Source organism: Somniosus microcephalus, chromosome 23 (assembly GCF_052327205.1).
Source record: "Somniosus microcephalus isolate GS21.2 chromosome 23, FLI_Smic_1.0, whole genome shotgun sequence".
Classification (NCBI taxonomy): domain Eukaryota; kingdom Metazoa; phylum Chordata; class Chondrichthyes; order Squaliformes; family Somniosidae; genus Somniosus; species Somniosus microcephalus.
In genome coordinates, this window is record NC_141009.1 from 62,675,468 (window position 1) to 62,696,274 (window position 20,807).

A 20,807-nucleotide genomic window follows, 5' to 3' on the forward strand; every position below is an offset into this window, starting at 1 on the left:
AAAATGTTTTCGTTAAGCTGTGCGGCCGCGCAGCGGTCTGGAGGGCCTGCGCAGCCGGCTCATCGGTTTTTAAATGGAAAAACAACGCATGCGTGGAAATTTGAATGAGCCGCGCAGCCCGTTAAAGGGGTCATGCACCCAAAAGAAAATTAGAAGGAACATTGGTAGCGAATGGTCTGGTTCAGCCTCAGAAAGTTGCCAGGGAGAGAGATGGAATCGGTAGCTAGGGAACGGAGTTTGTGGTGGGGTCTGAAGACAGTGGTTTCAGTCTTTGCATTATTTAATTGGAGGACATTTCTGCTCATCCAGAACTGGATGTTGGACAAGCAGTGTGAAAAATCAGGGACAGTGGAGGGGTCAAGAGAGGTAGTGGTGAGGTAGAGCTGGGTGTCGTCAGTGTACATGTGAAACCCGCTGTTCTGTTTTCGGATGACATTGCCAAGGGTCAGCATGTAGATGAGAAATAGGAGAGGGCCAAGAATGAATCCTTGGGGAACTCCAGAGGTAACGGTGCGGGAGCGGGAAGAGAAGCCATTGCAGATGATTCTCTGGCTACCACTAGTAGATAAGAATGGAACCAGGCAACAGCAGTCCCACACAACTGGACGACGGAGGAGAAGTATTGGAGGAGGATGGTGTGGTCAACCCTGTCAAAGGCTGCAGACAGGTCGAAAAGGATGAGGAGGGATAGCTTACCATGGTCATAGTCACATAAGATGTTGTTTGTGACTTTGATAAGGGCCGTTTCAGTACTGTGGCAAGTGGAAACGTAATTGGAGGGGCTGCAAACATGGAGTTGCGGGAAAGATAGGCATGGATTTGGGTGGTGACAACACGTTCAAGGACTTTGAAGAGGAATGGGAGGTTGAAGATGCGGCGGTAGTTTGCAAGAACGGAGGGATCAAGGGTGGGTTTTTTGAGGCGGGGGTAATGATGGCAGATTTGAAGGGGAGGGGGAACAGTACCTGAGGAGAGGAAACTGTTAACAATATCTACCAACATAGGGGCCAGGAAGGAGCACTTATACTCTTACCGGCTCTATGGGAAAAAAAAATTCCCTACCATTTCTTCAGCGACCTCCAGTGGTCCTTTTAAGTACTGCTGGTTGGGCTGCTGGAACAGGAAAAACTAGTTGAAGCATCCACTGCACATGCTCCACCTGATTTTTCACAAAACCTTGCAGAAGGGTCCTGAAACCGGTGCAGGACCCTTCGGTGACTATTTCAATTGATCAACAGCTGATTTCAGACGGCCTCCAGGGATGCCTAAAAGCAGCGAGAAACAATATGGCGGCGGCTGTGCTGATAGCGCGGATAATCGCAGGACCCCATGCCTAGAAATTCTCTTATATGCGCCCATAAACTAGGCAAAATGCATACCAATTTCTACCCCATTATCCCCACAGACAATCTAACATGATCCACTCTTCCGAACTTACGAGTTCTAGGTCTAAGAATTAACCCAAGTGTGGTAAATTGTATACTGAATTTTGCATAGGCATGCAATAACTTTTCAGTCCTCTCAACTAACAATATTAACATACAGATCAAAATGATTACAGGCTATAATTACCACAATATCTCTTTGCAATTTAAACCCATCAAAGCATCAGGATTCAGACTAGGCAAAACACTGAAAAGTTCAAAGAAATATTCTCATACATTTATGTAAAAAAGTCCATTAAAATGTCATTATTTAACATTACTTTCCTCCCACAAAGCAGTCATTTGCAGTTTATTGTAGTTTATTTCTCCTGTATCCTCCTGCACTATCTTTATAAAGGTTTTATTAGGGTCTCCAAGTTGATCTCTGCAATGAAACCTGAGTTTTCAACCACAAATCTCTTTAAAGTGGGATCTCAAATAAATCTTAATGAAATTGCCCTCAAACAGCACAATATTGAATACAAGATGTGCTGACAGATTGGTTATACAGATGAAACTCACCAGATTCCCTTTAGCAAATTACCAATGCTACAATGATAAAAACATATGGCAGGATATAAATCCTTTATAAAATGCAGACAGAGATGAATATTTTAAAATACTATGATATAATAATTAAATCTATGTCACACCAGACAGTTTCACACTATCATTGAAATAAGATCTCTTCCCATGGGGACAGTGGTTTTAATTAGATTTGAGTCAACAAACCTTTAACAATTGAACCAAAAATGAAATAGCGAAGTATTCTATAGACGCATAAATAACAAGGAAAATGAAGATCGCGATAGGGCCACGAAGGGATGCACAAAATAAACTCACAGGTAATGACAGTGAAATGGCAGAAATATTGAATAATACTTTGCCTCAGTTTTTTTTTTACCAGGGAGACTAACAGGGTGGGCTTGACATTAGAGGAATAGATCAAAAAGGATATCAAGATATTTAAGATTGATAGGAGGGAGATAGTTGATAAACTAGACAAACTTAGAGAGGATAAAACCCCGGGTCCAGATGGATTACATCAGTGCATACTCAAAGAAGCTAAGGAAGTGATAGCAGAGGCACCAGTATATATATATATAAAAATTCAATCAAAAAGAGAACTGGTGGACAGCTACTGTTATTCCTACATTCCGAAAGGGATATAGAACACATCCAGAGAACTATAGACCAGTTAGCTTAACATCAGTGGTCAGAAAGGTATTTGAATCTTTACTCAAAGATGTAATAGAAAAACATCTCAAGACCAAAAATATAATAAAGAATAGTCAGCATGGATTTCAAAAGGGAAGGTCATGCTTGACCAACCCTATGGAATTGTTTGAAGAAGTAACAGAAAGAGTAGACAAGGGTAATGCAGTGGATGTAATATACATAGACTTTCAAAAGGCTTTCGATAAGGTATTGCATAGTAGACGTATGATTAAGGTCAGGGGATAAGTAGCAGAACGGATAGCAAACTAGCTACTAAACAGAAAACAAAGAGGAGGGGTTAAAAGCAGTTACTCAGACTGGCAGAAGGTGGGAAGTGGTGTTCCACAGGGATCAGTGCTGGGACCACTTCACCATTTACATAAATAATTTGGACTCGGAAATCAGAAGTACAATATCAAAATTTGCAGATGTCACCAAATTAGGGGTATTGTTAATAATGAGGAAGACCAATAAAGTACAAGAAGACATTAATAAACTTGCAGAATTGGCGTGTAAATGGCAAATTCGTTTCAATATAGATAAGTGTGAGGTGGTGCATTTTGGTAGAAGGAATAAGAAGGCCACCTACTCTTGGAAAATAAGGCCTAGAAATTCAGTTAGGGGCGCCCAGCTCGCCTGGGCGCCGGAATTACCGCTGCGCGCGGAGCCACTTGCGCCAGCGGGATATTCAGTTTCAGCGCCCCAAGTGGAAGCCGGCCACTAAACAAGGGTTTCGGCGCCCCGCTTGGGGCGCTGAAACTGAATATCGGCGTGCTAAGTGCCGCAGCGCCACCCGCTGCGGCACGGCAGCCTGCGGCACTGCAGGCCTTCCTCTCACTCTTAAGGGGGAGGTGCCTGCAACAGCGCGATCCCCGCTCGCGAGTGCCGGCAAATGAGCCCGGCACCAAGGAGAAGTGCCGGGCTCTCTGGAAACAGCCGGCAATGCCGCGAGGGGGGGGTGTAGGAGGCCGGGGACGGAGGTGCGGGCAGGCGGCCGCCGAAAAAGCGGCCGGCCGCACCTCCACCTTAACTCGCCCCACTACCGGCACAGGTAGGCCCCGTGTACTGGTCGCTGTTTGCGGCCGGCGCGGGGGAGGCGGCAGCAACCAAATATGGCCAGCGGGGCGCTAGCGGGGCGCTGCGCACACCGATGAGGTCATCGGTGGCGGCGCAGCGCTACTGGCTAACGCCGCCATTAGCGCCCCGCTAAATATCGCGGTAGGTTTGCACAGTGGCGCAAAAGCCCTCTTTGGGCGCAAACTGGTGGCGTAGGCCACTGAATTTCTAGGCCTAAGAGTCTAAATGGAGTAGAGGCACAAAGAGATCTAGGGATACAGATTCACAAATCACTAAAAGTACCAACGCAGGTTAGCAAAGCCATCAAAAGTGCAAACAAAGCACGAGTTCATTTCTAGAGGAATAGAATTGAAAATCAAAAAGGTTATGTTAAACCTGTAACCTTGGTTAGATCACACTTCGAGTACTGTGTGGGGCTAAAAATTGAGTAGCGCCCTGGAAAAATTAGCGCCCCCGTGACGGAAATTGAGTAGTAGTGCCCCAAGAGGGAAGCGGGGCACTACTAGAAGTGCCCCGCCTCCCTCTTGGGATGCTGCGAGGGAATATCGCGGCGCTGCGGCATGTCGCACCGCGATATTGCAGGCCTTCCTCCCCTTCTTAAAGGGGAGGGGCCTTGCGCAGTGCGACCTGGGCCCCTGGGGATCGGCAGTGCCGGCAAAAGAGCCCGGCACTCCGCGGGGGGAGAGGCGGGTAAGGAGGCCGGGGACGGGAGTGGAGGCAGTTGCTGGCAGGCGGCCAGCAACAAAAATGCCGGCCCCGCACCTTGTTTTTAAATAGCACCTCCCCGGCTGCAGGTAGGCCCCCCTGACCCCGTCGGACATGGCGTCCGGCGGTAAGTCAGGGGGTGCTCCCAAAGATCACTGCCGGCGGCGCAGCACCGCGGGGCGCTACCGGTTACCGCTGCCGCTAACCTCCAACTGAATTTCGCGGGAGGCGTTGGCGGCGCCACGCCCAGGCGCTAGTTGCTTTGTGCCCAGTTACGGGAGGCACAAAGAAACCGAATTTTTCCCCCCTGGTTGCCACATTGCAAGAAGGATATAGAGGCACTTTAGAAAGGGCAAAAAAAGATTTACAAGTATGATACCAGAACTGAGAAGGTACAACTATCTGGAAAGACTGAAGAGGCTGGGGCTCTGTTCTCTTGAGAATCAAAGACTCAGAGGTGACCTGATAGAGGTCTTTAAAATCATGAAGGGGTTTGATAGGGTACTTCGATACTTGTGAAGGAGTCCAAAAGTAGAGCCTGTAAATATAAGATAGTCACTAATAAATCCAATAAGGAATTCAGGAGAAACTTCTTTACTCAGAGAATGGTGAGAATGTGGAGCTCGCTACCACAAGGAGTGATTGAGGTGAATAGCATAGATACATTTAAGGGGATGCTGAATAAGTACATGAGGGAGAAAGGAATAGAAGGATCTGTTGATAGGGTGAGATGAAGTAAGGTAGGAAGAGGCTCATATGGAGCATAAACACTGGCACAGACCAGTTGGGCCGAATGGCCTGTTTCTGTGCTGTAAAATTCTATGTAAAGACTGGATTATACTCTTTTTTCAAACACTGGGGTGTCTGGTGGCCATCTTGGTTGTTGCAAAAAATGGCAGGACCTATTTTAACCAAAGTTAAGCAAGGTTTTAAAAATTCACATAGCTGTAACATCATATATTTTCCAACTTTTCGTACACATTGTATCATCATTTGATTATATAGATTGAACTCTCCTAGAATGCTGGGTTTTGTCTCAGCAAATTTGGGAATGATTCCTAACTTCTTCATATGAGTATGGTATAATTTGTCATAGGTTGCTTGAGAATGCCATTCTTCACTTGATAATACTTCACACATCACTGAAACAGTAAGATATGTAAACAGAAAAAGGCTTGAGTTTTCAGCTGGAATTCACACATCAGCTTTGATTCTTTCACTACTGGGCCCCGATTTTCTGCCAGCCGTCGGGCGGCTTTTCAGGCGGCCGGGGGCCGAAAATTGCCGAAAAAGCGGGTCGCGACCCCCCCCCCCCCGCCTGATTCCCCGCCCCGTCCGAAATTCGGACCGCCGTTTCTCCGAGACCCACTTCAGTCCCGCCCGCCGCTGGCGGGACTGGCCGTCGGAACACTAATGAACAATTATTACCTTGTTTAAGTCGATTTTCAGGGGCCGTTGCGATTTTGGGGCTTTCCCCACATCAAACACGCCTGCAGGGAACCCCGCTGATGAAACCTGGCGTGAAGCTTGCCGGCTTGCTTGCTGTCAGCTGCAGGTCATTCGGAAAAGCTGCGATTTAAAGGGCCAGCACTTGTATGTTGAAGGACCTTGTTGCTGCAGGCTTGGGGCTACTTCTTCAAGGCCTAGGCACAGCTGTGGAAGGTTGGAGCCTCACACACTTCTCCAATGCGATCTCCTGGGAAGCCCCTCTCGCCACCCTCACTCAGCGCTTCCTCAGCGGAGGCACCTACGAGAAGCACGGGACGCCTTTTTTTCCTTCCCTTCTTGCCATTAGAGGATCTCCAGCAGCAGAGGCGGCAGCAGCAGAACGAGGAACAGCATGATGAGCACCAGGAACAGCAGGCTGCTGCTCACTCACCTAAAGCTGCACAGGCCAGAAGGGGCCAGCGCTTGGAAGTGGCTTGAGAGCACCTTGCTGCGCTTTAGGGGGCCATGGGGACCCGTTTCTGCACTGGCAGTCCTACTCAGAAGGACTTCCATGAAGATCTGGTTTCTCTGTTCAGTAGATGGCCAACGCTCCTCAAGAGATGTCATTCTCTTATGAGCACTCACCATGTTTTCTGTACCCTGGCGAGTTATCTGCTCCATGGAGGTTGCCAACCTTGCCATGGTGATGTGTTCCTGCGCCAATGACTCCACAAAGGCTCTGCTCATGGTCGCTATGGACTCCTCCATTCGCTCCACACTCGCAGCGACCCTGGAGACAAAACCTGCCAGAGACTCCTGCATCTGTGCATGGAGATCCATCACCTCTTCTCTTGTGGATTGACCCAGAGGCAGAGGGTCGACATGCAGCGCAGCTGAGCTGAGCTGGCAGAGTCCTGCGCCCTCCGACGAGGACTCTCCACTGCTGTCCCTGTCTCCAGAATCTGCTGAGGCTCACTTGGGAGCTGTGAAACAACAGGTGACAACACTACTCTGTCCCGAAGGTCCCCCCGAGGTGTGAGTGTCTGCGCTGGTGCTGGGTGCGCTTACTTCTGCTGACGCTGCGCCCTCAGAGGTTGGAGCTTCCTCTGAGGAGTCTGACTGCACAGCCTCTTCCTCCTCCACAGTGAGGACGGCGGCTCTGGATGGTACTGTGGGGGAGTAAAGGAAGGAGTTAGAGATGTAATGCCAAGGTTCTTCTGGTGACTCCCAGCGAGTTGGCATCTTCTGACACCTGCATCCATGCAGCATTGGTCTCAGTGGGAGGCCTCTTCCTCCCTGACCTAGGGAAGAGGACCTCCCTGTGGGCCCTAACCCCATCCAATAATGCCTGCAGTGAAGCCTCGTCGAATTTGGAGGCAGCTCGGGGTCTGGCACTGGCCACAGCTGCTGCAGGCTCCTCTGCCATCCTGTATGGTTCGTTTGGAAGCCTTCAGAGGATGCAGTGCTTGCTATGGACCTTGAAAGCACCACGAATGATGACATCATACTGTGGGGCTTTCTGACTAGAAATGGACAATTAGCAAGGCTGCCCACATGTTGGGAATTAATTGGCCACTTGAGGGAAAATTGCGTGGAGCTGGCTGACACATTTCTTTGTGTGTCAGAAACCCCACATTCGGAGAAACCCGACCATTTCCCGCACAAGCCACAAAATCGGGCCCCTGGTGTCAGTAACAACCACTAATCCATGACAGAACTACACATGCAAAATGCAAGCATCACATTTTGTAGCTTTTTTGTGAGTTATGGGACAGTTTTTCATCAGTTGTACAAGTAGGAAACTCTTCCATGCATTTGCACTTATAAAATAGTACACCTGTCTTTCACTAACCACAATATATGCCAAATCCTTCAGAAAAGGGAAAAGACAAGGGGGGGAGAAATTCAGTAGGCTGCGCCACCCGTTAGCGCCTTAAGAGGGCGCTAAGTGGGTCGCAAGCCAACTGGCGCCCATGTGCGGCACTGTCCACGCCTCCCGCTAAATTCCACGGGACATTAGTGGCGGCGCTAACCGTTAGTGCTGCGCCGCTACCGATGATGTCATCGGTGTGCGCAGCGCCCCACTGACGCCCCGGCCGCGATATTTGGCAGCACCCCCTGATTTACCGCCGGACACTATGTCCGACCGGTTCAGGGGGGCCTACCTGCGGCCGGGGAGGCGCAAATTAAAGGAGAGGTGCGGGGCGGCCATTTTTGTTGTTGGCCGCCTGCCAGCACCTGCCTGCGCTCCCGTCCCCGGCCTCCTGAACCCCCCCCCCCGGCGGAGTGCCGGCTGCGTTCCAAGAGCCCGGCACTTCTCTTCGGTGCCGGGCTCTTTTGCCTGCACTCCTGATCCTCGGGGGCCCAGCTGGGCCCCAGATCGCGCTGCACAAGGCCCCTCCCCTTTAAGAAGGGGAGGAAGGCCTGCAATACCGCAGCGCGACGTGCCGCAGCGTGTGGCGCTGCGGCACGTTGCGCCACGCTATTCAGTTGCAGCGCCCCAAGAGGGATGCGGGGCGCCTCCAGGAGCGCCGCGCTTCCCTTTGGGGCGCTACCACTCAATTTCCGGCGGGCGGCCGCGAATGCTTCCAGGGCGCTACTTTTAGCACCCTGGCGAGGCTGGCGCCCCAAACGGGGCTATACTCAATTTCTCCCCCAAGGTATCTTCTGAGATTTAGTGCTGTTGTCCAGGTAGAATTGATTGATATTAACTGAAAGCAAAAAGAAGGGGCAAAAACAGGATGAAGAACATTACCTTAACCAATGGCTGGTTATGAGTGCACAGCTGGGAAGAGATCCTATTGTAAGGATTGTTATACTGCCCTCTTCCTCCAAAGATGGTTTTGTATACATTTATTATACAGACTCCACGTATATATCAATGCAATTTGTACCCTCAGTCATGATTAATAAGGTTCATCTACCAGGCTGCGTGACATTGGTAACTTCAGGAGTTTCCAGAGATGATATAGTTATGTTTTTAGCCCTCATACAGGCTACTTGTTGATCAAATTAGATCCCTCCTCAGAAGCTCATTGAACAGAATCACACCTGGGAGTGACCAAGGGATAATTTTAACGCCCAAAAACAGATGGGTTGGAGCCGGGTAAGAGGTAAAAAATGTTTAAAGCCTCAAACCCGACTCCAACCCGTCTTCAACCTGCCCACTTCCAGGATTAATGGGGGCAGGCAGCCAACCCGCTCCCAGTAGGAAGGTTGGTCACTTAAATATTATAATGAGGCTGGGAGCCTCACATTTAACTTGTGGTTAGCCCTGGCTGGCCCCGGGAAACCCGGCAGCTAAAGGAAGGCGAGAACAGCTTCGGGGAAAGGTTAGTGCCCTTACAGCCTGCTTCTGGGCCAGGAGGATCAGGAGTGCTTCCTCCCAGCCCACCAAACTGCCTTCTACCCTGCCATCGGACCCCGCACCCCCCACCCCACCGGATCAAGGATTCCCCCTGAATCAGGGATCTGACCTGCCCTCCCCCCACCCCAACATCCAGAACCCCACGCTCCCACTAACGCAGCACCAGCTTCCTTACCTGCTCCTGCGGCAGCAGCCTCCTCCAGAGTGTTCCCAGCCCGACAGGAAGCCAAGCCCGTCAATCAGGCAATCTTCTTCTGGGCGGGGAACCTGTTGGGGGCGGGGGGGGGAAGGCGCACTCTGTGGAGTTAATGCGGGGGTGAACAAAACTCCGTAAGCAACCTTTATATCACAACATGGGATCATAGACACCCAAGATACTCTCTTATGCTCTTAAATTAATATTGTTAACTTGGTCGGAACTATTTGGAAGAGCCATCAATGTGGTATAAATGAAGAATAGTTGAAAGAAATGATACTATCCTTGATATTGCGATTGGAATACTGTAGTTCTGGGTACCCCACCCACAAAATGGAATTAGGAAGGGTTTAGAGAGAAGAAACAAGATTGATTCTGAGAATTAGAGACCTAAGGAGAGCTGAACTTATTTGTATTGGAGGAAAGAAGATTGTGTGTAGATATGCTGCACGTGCTTATGTTAAAAGAGATAGACCGAGTAATTACAGGCCAGTCAGCCTAACCTCAGTGGTGGGCAAATTATTGGAAAAAATTCTGAAGGACAGTATTAATTGTCATTTAGAAAGGCATGGATTAATCAGGGACAGCCAGCATAGATTTATTAAGGGAAGGTTGTGTCTGACTAACTTGATTGAATTCTTTGAGAAGGTAACAAGGAGGATCGATGAGGGTAGCACATTTGATGTAGTCTACATGGATTTTAGCAAGGCTTTTGACAAGGTCCCGCATGGCAGACTGGTCAGAAAAGTAAAAGCCCATGGGATCCAAGGGAAAGTGGCAAGTTGGATCCAAAATTGGCTCAGTTGCAGGAAGCTTAAGGGTAATGATCGATGGGTGTTTTTGTGACTGGAAGGCTGTTTCCAGTGGGGTTCCACAGGGCTCAATACAAGGTCGCTTGCCTTTTGTGGTATATATCATTGATTTAGACTTCAGTGTAGGGGGCATGATTAAGAAGTTTGCAGATGATACAAAAATTGGCCGTGTCGTTGATAGTGAGGAAGAAAGCTGTAGATTGCAGGAAAATATCTATGGACTGGTCAGGTGGGCAGAAAAGTGGCAAATAGAATTCAATCTGGAGAAATGTGAGGTAATGCATTTGAGGAGGGCTAACACGGCAAGGGAATACACATTAAATGGTAGGATATGAGACGTGTAGAGGAGCAGAGGGACCTTGGAGTGCATGTCCACAGGTCCCTGAAGGTAGCAGGGCAAATGGTTAAGAAGGCATACGGGATACTTGCCTTTATTAGCCGAGGCATAGAATATAAGAGCAGGGAGGTTATGCTTAAACTGTATAAAACATTAGTTAGGCCACAGCTAGAGTACTGCGTGCAGTTCTGGTTACCACCCTACCGGAAAGATGTGATTGCACTAAAGAGGGTGCAGAGGAGATTACGAGGATGTTGCTAGGACTGGAGGATTTTAGCTATGAGGAAAGATTGGATAGGCTGGGGTTGTTTTCTTTGGAACAGAGAAAGCTGAGGGGAGACTTAATTGAGGTGTATAAAATTATGAGGGGCCTACTTAGAGTGGATAAGAAGGACCTATTTCTCTTAGCAGAGAGGTCAATAACCAGAGGGCACAGATTTAAAGTAATTGGTAGAAGGATTAGAGGGGAGTTGAGGAGAAATATTTTCACCCAGTGGGTGGTGGGAGTCTGGAACTCACTGCCTGAAAGGGTGGTAGAGGCAGAAACCCTCATCTCATTTAAAAAGTACTTGGATATACACTTGAAGTGCCGTAACCCACAAGGCTATGGACCAAGAGCTGGAAAGTGGGATAAGGCTGGATAGCTCTTTTTCGGCCGGACACAGACCCGACGGGCCGAATGGCCTCCTTCTGTGCCGTAAATTTCTATGATTCTATATAGATAGATATAAGCAGGCTATTTGACTGCCTGTGAGCACAGAATTAGATGACATTTATTTGAAATTAACAAGCCTGGAAGGAGACTCCCAGCAGAGTAATGCAGAGCAGATAACCTGTGAAAATATTTGAGATAGTGTTACTTAACTGCTACAAAAAGGAGCTGGATAGATATCTGGTTGGGAATGGCATTGGAGATTTATGGAGGTAACAATAGATTAGGCTACTGAAGCCAGAGAGAACTGTTGTCTGTGAAGGGCAGCAAGGAAGGGTTCATAGAATGTATATCATGATGAATGAATATGCCTGATTACTATTTAGGATCAAGGAATACATATGCAGCACTTTCTCACAAGAAATTTAATTGGTGCATATAATCCATGGCAGGCCAAATTGTACACACTCTGTAGAAGGAATGGGTTTGGTGGGCTGAATGGTCTTTTCTCCTACCAGGCTTTCTTGTGTTCTTATGCCATTTTTCTACATTCAAAAAGAACAAAGATTATCCCTCTCCTGCCTGCTCTGACTCCACTGCCCCCCACCACCCCGCCCCCCCATCCCTGGCCTCGGGTTTCCCACTAAATTTGTGGCTCTGTGGCTCTGAGATCTCCCTTTTACCCACTCCACTACTAAACCCTCTTCCCTGCCTACCAGCAGCTCTGTGTAGCTGAGGTTACCACAGTGTCACATCCAACTCCATGCTGTTCAGATCCCTCACTTTGTGCAGCAGATTCATCCTCTCTCGTCACTTCCTTGTCCCTGAAATTTTCCCTGTGCATCTGAGGTTTTACTTGTTGCACACCTGACTCCCTTTCTCCCTAATGCTCAATGTTCTTAAAATTTCATGTCAAAGCTGCTCTATCTTGGAGATTCCCCCTTCTGCCATTATTTAGTGTTCGCTTGTATACCATTTATCCATGTAGACACAACTTTTTTAAGTGACTTGTTAATTATTTAAACACATTTTGCTATTTGTTAGCCTCAATTTAACCCTATCTTAGCTAGCAGGAAGAGAGAATTGTAGTGTAGTTAAAAGCCAAGAATACACATGCTCAAACCTACCATTGAGAGAGATTAAAAATATCATTAGGAAGCATACAGTAGAACGCAAAAAGCAATATGTTGTTCAACTGGAATTTCCCTCACCTTAAGGGACCATGCACAGATAGCCCCAGTATGCCGAAGACAAGCTCTGGAGATACCCTGAACTGACAGGTATTCTTAATGATTTTTAAGATATATTACCAAAGTTGCTGAATTCACAGAATACATGAATGTGGAAATGTATTGTTCCACATTTTCTCTACCACTTCCCAGTGGAGTAAAGAAGGATTTATGTAAGAATTTAAATTGCATCTCTTTCATTTTAATACAGGGAAACAGCTTGTCAATAGATGGCCACATCGAATCCTAATCATCCTCATTAATCTCCATTCCTAGATCTCTTTCTAGGAGATCCTCATCAAATCTGTACATTCATGATGCAGATCAATAAATGTTTTATATTTCTTAGCAAGAATCTTGTTTGCCTTGTATTTTATGAATCGCCTTTTCAATAAGAGTTGAGGGTCTGGTTTTTCATTGCCCATATTTCTAAGAAAATGGCTGACTCGTATATAAGTATGTGGGAAAATATAGTTATGCCAGATTCTAATCAGGGCTGGTCAGAGAATTTAAGATGCTTATTTTGAATTGGCCCTGCTTTCAATGAGATTCTATTGGGATATGGCCAAAATATCCTTCCTTATTTTAAAGTTCCTCTTTAACTTGGATCAGTTCATATTATCAGTGTATATCCGGTGAATATTTGGACTTACCTGTTTGCTGTTGAATTTCTGGGTGAATGCCTACTGCCAGATGAAATGGTATCAGAATGGCAGTGAACAGCAAATAATCTGGAGGGTTATTCCAGGTGTACTTATAGCATAAGGCCAGGAAATAATACCTGCAATTTTGGGCTGTCATTTTCTACGGCTGATCCTGGTGTGCTTACTCTGCCATTAGTGGCAGAGAGTTCTGTTACCATGGTTAATAAGAACTGCGACTCTAGTTACTCCAGTCTAGTAATTTAACTAAAATCAAAGCACCGTTGTTGTGAAATGCATGGTTAGTGTATTAGATTATAAATCCATCTCGCTCACAAATCATCTAAATTAATTCTTTGAATTGTGAACTTAAGAAGCACCTACTGAACCATTTAAAGGATTTATGTGCTTTGAAGTAAAGCATTAAGTCCAGATCTGCTGCTTGTACAGTCCGTTTATAGACATTCTCAACCAACTGCCCACTACGAAATCCCAATAATCGTAATTAATTAATTTTACCAACCCCAACTTACTTGTCAAAAATTTTGCGAAGATTTTTGGTTGCAGTGATTATAATCTATATGAATAGCTCTTTCATTGTTTAGTATTAGACCCAAAGGTCTTTCCTGACTACCCGCTTCTAATAACCACAATCATTTTGCGAGTGGATATATTTTGCCTTTTTTTTCTGTTTAACTTCAGTTAATTTCGGAGGGGCAAATCTACTTTTCCTTTTCAATGCCCCAATGTAAGAACTTGGTGGGGAGGAAGGACTTACCACAAGTCCGGGCACAAGTTGTTCGTAATTTTCTGCCCATGGCATTATCTGATCACCAGCAATCTTACGTGGTTGTCTTTTTATGCAAACTCTAAAACGATGTTAACTGCGATGTGCCATTAGGACATTGCATTCTGCCAACTTAACTCTATCTCCGTCATACTATCACACTGATTTTATAGTTCTGTTTTGTTTATATTGCCCATTTAGATCTACACCTACAACCTGAGATTTTAAAGTACCTAAGAAATAGTGGGAGTGATAATCAAACATGTAGGATTTAAGGCCTTTTAGATGAAGTAGTGCTGGTAAATTAACTCACCTAATGCCCAACTAGGAAGCCTACAATTTCTGTAAATCACCACCTTGATTTACCACCAGGGGTAAATGAAGGAACCCAGTCAGAAATGAGTTTCCATTATTCAGATGTACTTCCATGAGAGTCTTTTGCATTTGGTATTGAGCATTAGCATATGTAATGATCATGGCATCAAATGCTGCTGCTGGTAACTGCGCAAAATAGAGACCAGGAGTAAAGAATGACATAAGCTTCCAATGCTAGAATTATTTATTCTTGTAAAACATCGTGGCGAGTGTGATGATATTTTTTGGGAAATTTGACCAACATTATCAAAAGCTGAAGAAAAGTCATATACATGGACCGTGATAGCTTAAAAAAACATAAATAAAGTTGGAAAGCCTTATTGAACAAATAAGAATCAACAACCTGGAAAAGGTTGCAGACAAAAAGGATTTCAACACCCAGAAGTAAAAAAGACATTGTTGAGACACACTGCCACCAAAGAAAATTCTCACTTGTCCAGAAGATCAGGTTGAAAATATCTTCAAAATCATTCCAGAAAGCAAAACATCTAAACTGGTAAGATTAAATTATTTTTTCTCCTACCATGCAATCTTCCAGTGCAGTAAAAGTAATTAGAAATCACAATGCATAAATTTAACATAACTCCACACCAATAAAAGTTTTAAGGGTCTTTAATATACCTGCACTTCCCTCCATTTGGCAAATCTCAAAAATGGTGTCCCTAGTTGTCTTCAGTTCTATTGTAATGTGCTGTCATAAGTAATATTTTTCACATTGTTCTTTTGTTTCCATGCGTTGTCATCCTCTTTCAGTTTAATTCCATTCATTACAGAGGCCATAAACATTTTTAGGGTAATGATGTGGCACCAGAGAATCAGAAATCCATCGGTGATGAGGAGACTTCTGCAGCCACTGAATAGCATCCATCCAGGGAGGAGATACAGGGAAGACCCATCACCTGAACATTCACAAGATCTAATTGAAGGTACCTCAAACTTGCAGGAGGTTTTACACTGACAGATGAGAGGGCAAGTCAGCTGAAAGAGACAAATGAAAGGCCTTTTTGTGCTCCAACATCACAGAGCCTTGATTAGGGAGGTATGTACTTTCTGAAGATGCCATGGATAATGTACACATCATCTGTGCTCTGAAAATACCCACATACATGTTGACATGGTGTAACTGCATCATGTTGTGGAGTACCTGTTGTACTTCTAGTGCTGCAGCGGCATTCCCAGATCTTCCTGTTGGGAATCATGCCGGGAGCCCACCATGAATCTATACTGACCCTGGATTAGGCAACTGGGCAGGGATCACGGCAGGCATCGGTGTGGCAGATGGAGGTCCTGCCCTGATCCTGACATTGCAAGAAAAGGAAAATATAGCTCTTTATTTGGTGTATTTTCTGACATTTTGGAGCTTACTGTAATTCTGCCTTTCGGACCCAAAATAGGCCCAGAATTTCTTCAGAGCTGTTCGCGTCAACAGGGTTTCCACTGCACTTCCAGTGAAGTTATAGAGACAGAGGGTGAGCTGCTCCAAGGAAAATCTGGCTTATAATTTCTTATGGAAGGATTACAGTTACATTTAAATATGAAAATAAAACTATTCATGGATAATTTAAGTCTATCTTTGTAGGGCACAGTAAATCTAATCTCAGAATAATAATTTGTGGACTGAAATTTTAACAACGCACCTACAATAATCCCAAGCAGCTGTGTATTCTACATTGACGAAACAAAATTAGTTCACTATTGCATTTATCTATGTCTCCAGCCCGGTGACCGCCCAGGGGCAGGCGCGGGATTACATGATCTGAGGGTTTGCTGATTTAACTATTTTAAATAAACAACTTTTACTTTTACGCAGCTTCAGGAAGAACCAGGGCGAGTCTATATTATTGAAACAAAACCTCAGTGCCAAGTTCTGAAGCAAAGTCACATATAAACATGAATCTATTTTTCTTCTTTTAGATGTTGATCATCCTGCAGTACACTAGCATTTTCTAACATGAGACAGAAATTACTGTGCCAATAATAGGTGATGGGCGTTTACTGTGCTCATGTTGCATTCTCCTGTCTACTGTGTGTAAAATGTGTGCTGCCTGCCTATAATAATTATTTGTGCGTGCAGCCATAGCTTCCCGCACTGGCGGGGGTGTAAGAGGTGATATTGGGAGGCTACGGTGCTTCTTAGAGGTAGCAGGGAGATTGGGCACCAAGGTTTTCTGATGCTGCTGCACTGGAGACCTTGGTGCAGGAAGTGGAGAGGAGCAGGGACGTACTTTTTCCTCCTGGGGATGTAGGAAGCCCTCCAGGCATCTGATGATGAGGCATATTGCTCACAAAGTTGCCAGGAGCATTGCTCCAAGAACATGGATGCAATGCAGGAAAAAGGTTTAATGATTTGACTAGAGTTGTCAAAGTAAGAATACTCTTAAAATACTTTCTCATCAAAGCTGCACCACTCAGAGCCTCATTAATTGCAACACTCCCCTGCTGCACCACCCTGCACTGTACTGCAATCAGTACAGCACACTTCACTAAAAATTCTTCATCTCACCCTCACACACTCAGCACTATCACGAACTTTGTGATGAAATATTCCATTCATCACTGCCTGTGACTGTGGTCGGTTTCAGTGTCATTTCCCTTCCCCCAGTCCTCATTGTATTGTTTATTGGAATGTGCTGGAATGTGCTGTGTGTGTAGGGCTCCGACCATACCTGGCCCCTTTTGTAAGCTAGCTCAGTCTGGCCTCAGTCTCCAGAAGGAAGATACCTCTCTCTCTTACGTGTTACTTTCTAAGTTACTAAAAGCCTTGTTTTGTTTTGCTAACATCGAGTCTCGGAATTATTGAGGCACATCAATTTTATTAACTTATTTTTCAACACTATGGATCAACTCCTGAAACCCGAATGTTTGGATTTGGATCAACATGCTCCGGACGCATCAGCACGCTTCGGACACTGGTTTGAGTGTATGGAATTCTTCCTGGACAATTCCGCAGCCGTCAAAGACGCTACGGACGCTGCGAGGATGAGACTCGGAATTCTGCGGAATTGGGTAAGCCACCGGGTTTACCCCCTCATCCAAGACGCCGATACGTACCTGGCCGCCTGCGACATCTTAAAGGCGCATTACCAGCAGCCTACGAATGAGGTGTATGCTAGGCATCTGCTCGCTACTCGCGCACAGCGACCTGGGCAATCGGTGGAGGAGTTCCTAAGCACCCTGAAAATGCTTGGCAAAGACTGCAAGTGCCGAGATGTAAAAGCCGCAGTGTACACTGACGAGCTTGTTCGCGATGCCTTTATCAGCGTACCACCAGCTCCCTATCAGACCAGAGGACCGCCCGTACACCGCCTTCGAGGCGAACGGACGCCTCTACCAATTCCTCAGAGTCCCCTTTGGGGTGACGAATGGGGTCTCGGTTTTTCAGAGGGAGATGGACCGCATGGTCGATGACCACCACTTGCAGGCAACCTTCCCCTACCTCGACAACGTCACCATCTGCGGCCACAATCAGCAGGATCGCGACTCGAACCTCGAGAGGTTCCTGGAAACCGCACAAAAACTCAACCTCACCTACAACGAGGACAAGTGCGTTTTCAACACCACGCGCCTCTGCATACTAGGCAGCGTGGTGGAGAATGGGGAAATCGGACCAGACCCCGACCGATTGCGCCCCCTACGGGAGCTGCCCCTGCCCAACACTCCCAAAGCCCTGAAAAGGTGCCTGGGGTTATTTTCTTATTATTCCCAATGGGTCCCCAACTACTCCGACAAAGCCCGCCCCCTCTTGAAAGCATCCTCTTTTCCGCTCTCTGCTGAGGCCCACGCCGCCTTCAAAAGCATTAAGCAGGATATTGAGCGGGCCACGCTACAGGCAGTGGACGAGAACGCTCCATTTCAAGTGGAAAGTGATGCGTCTGACTTCGCCTTGGCGGCCACCCTCAACCAGGCGGGGCGGCCCGTAGCTTTCTTCTCGAGGACCCTCCAAGGGCCCGAGATCAGACACTCCTCCGTGGAAAAGGAGGCCCAAGCCATCGTGGAGGCAGTGCGCCACTGGCGCCACTACCTAGCCGGCAAACGCTTCACCCTACTTACCGACCAGCGGTCGGTAGCGTTTATGTTCAATAATAAACAGAGGGGGAAGATTAAAAATGATAAAAGATTCTTAGGTGGCGGATCGAGCTCTCCACCTTCGAGTACGGCATCATTTACCGGCCAGGGGCCCTTAACGAATCCCCTGACGCCCTCTCACGAGGGATGTGTGCCAGCGCCACCGGGGATCGGCTACAGACCCTCCACAACGACCTCTGCCACCCAGGGGTCACGCGGCTGTTCCACTTCATAAAGTCCCGTAACTTACCCTACTCGATTGAGGAAGTTCGGTCTCTGACCAGGAACTGCCGCACTTGCGCTGAGTGCAAGCCTCGGCTCTACCGCCCAGATAGAGCCCACTTAATCAAAGCTACACGGCCCTTTGAGCGGCTCAGCTTAGATTTCAAGGGCCCCCTCCCGTCCGTCGACCGCAATGTTTACTTCCTGAACATTGTGGACGAATACTCCCGGCTCCCAGTCGCCTTCCCCTGCCCAGACATGACCGGCGCCACGGTCATTAAATGCCTCAACAGCCTGTTCTGCCTGTTCGGTATGCCGAGCTACATCCATACGGATAGGGGGGCGTCCTTCATGAGTGAAGAGCTACGCCAGTACATGCTGTCAAAGGGGATCGCCACGAGCCGTACCACCAGCTACAACCCCCGGGGTAACGGCCAAGTGGAGCGAGAGAACGGGACAGTATGGAAAGCAGTCACTCTAGCTCTAAGGACCAAGGGCCTCCCTATCTCCCGCTGGCAGGAAGTCCTCTCGGATGTGCTCCATTCGATACGGTCGCTATTGTGTACGGCCACTAATGCCACGCCTCATGAACGAATGTTTGTCTTTCCCCGGAAATCCACCTCAGGCGTATCCATGCCGTCATGGCTCTCCACCCCAGGTCCGGTACTCGTGCGAAGGCATGTGAGGGGCCACAAGACGGACCCTCTCGTGGAGCCAGTACACCTACTCCACGCCAACCCCCAATACGCATATGTCCGGCACGCCGACGGAAGGGAGGACACCGTGTCCATAAAAGACGTCGCCCCAGCCGGCACCGACAACAACCACGGCAATAGCAGCAACAACGATCACAGCAACTCTTACCCACCCACTACTCTTTCATCACCCCCGGAAGAACATCGACCAACGGCACCCCCACCAACTATCCCTTCAACAACCCTGGCGGCACCCCCGGCGGCACCCCCGGCAGAGACCCAGGAGACTACCGGGGACACCCAGCCGACACCCACGGCACCACAACAGCCACGTCGGTCGCAGAGGACTATCAAACCCCCGAACAGACTAAATCTATAGAAGGGGTGAATGTGATGAAATATTCCATTCATCACTGCCTGTGACTGTGGTCGATTTCAGTGTCATTTCCCTTCCCCCAGTCCTCATTGTATTGTTTATTGGAATGTGCTGGAATGTGCTGTGTGTGTAGGGCTCCGCCCATACCTGGGCCCCTTTTGTAAGCTAGCTCAGTCTGGCCTCAGTCTCCAGAAGGAAGATACCTCTCTCTCTTACGTGTTACTTTCTAAGTTAATAAAAGCCTTGTTTTGTTTCGCTAACATCGAGTCTCGGAATTATTGAGGCACATCAAACTTCACACCCACAACTAACAACTCACCCACACACCGTCAGCTATTCAACCATGACAGCCATATTCCCCAAACATCACACAAGACTCTCACTAAAACACTTCTCTCTTTCTTGGAGAAAGTAGCAAATAACACCAGGCAACAGGTTGCCACTGGAGGAGGAAGAGCGCGCCTGCACAATATCTCCCCCTTGAAGAGATGATCCTGGCATTCCTGGGAAGGGGCAGAGTGGAGGCTGCGGCCACTGACGATGCTGAAGGAGGCGCCAAGCAGGGTTTCTTTATACCTCATCCTCTTTGTCGCTTCTGACTTCTACCTCACCCCACCCACTCTGCATGACAAGCTGCAGACATTTTCAACACCCACTTCTTTCTCTCTGCTCCCCCTCACAACACAACCTACACCTTGTCCCTTTTTCATTTCAGCTCCTGGGAATGTGGTCACCTCTGAGCCAGTGGAGGAAGACGAGCAAAGACGACATGAAGATGCACCATCACTTGATCTGACTATTGCAGCCACCAGCTCAGGTACTGACACCACGCGGACCTTAGCGGTTAGGTTAGAGGTGGAATCTGCACTTGGTGATTCACCGGCCACAAGTGCGCAGGTGCTAAGGTATGGGATTAGGCATTCTGTGCGCGGGTTCCTAACTGGAGTCATGAGCAATGACCGCAGAGGATAACCCTTATTGGCCAATAGCCAAACTAACTTGACGACCTGGTTGGAATAAAGGCGGCACGGAGGACTGGTGCAGAAAGAAAGAGTCATGACAGCTTCCAGGATAGTGGGCACAGACCACAACATGATGTGTTGCCTGTGGTTGCAAACCAGTTGTACTTTGAGGGAGTGGAATCCCTTTCAATTGATAAGTATTCCAGGCTGGTTATTGGGAGCACTGAGGGCAATATGCA

General features: G+C 47.5%; 1 protein-coding gene across 3 annotated transcripts in view; it reads left to right on the forward strand.

The window, feature by feature from the left end:
* Window positions 1-12,800, forward strand: part of LOC147101903 (uncharacterized) — a 136,273-nt gene extending 123,473 nt beyond the window's left edge. For 2 of the 3 annotated variants that reach the window (XM_085965994.1, XM_085965995.1), the window contains exons 7-8: window positions 12,434-12,496; window positions 12,657-12,800. In XM_085965994.1, the coding sequence (XP_085822120.1) occupies window positions 12,434-12,488 (55 nt within the window). In that variant the 3' untranslated portion in view covers window positions 12,489-12,496; window positions 12,657-12,800. The remainder of the gene's footprint in view (window positions 1-12,433; window positions 12,497-12,656) is intronic. The other variant, XM_085965996.1, reaches the window with a different exon arrangement.
* Window positions 12,801-20,807: the final 8,007 nt, after the last annotated feature.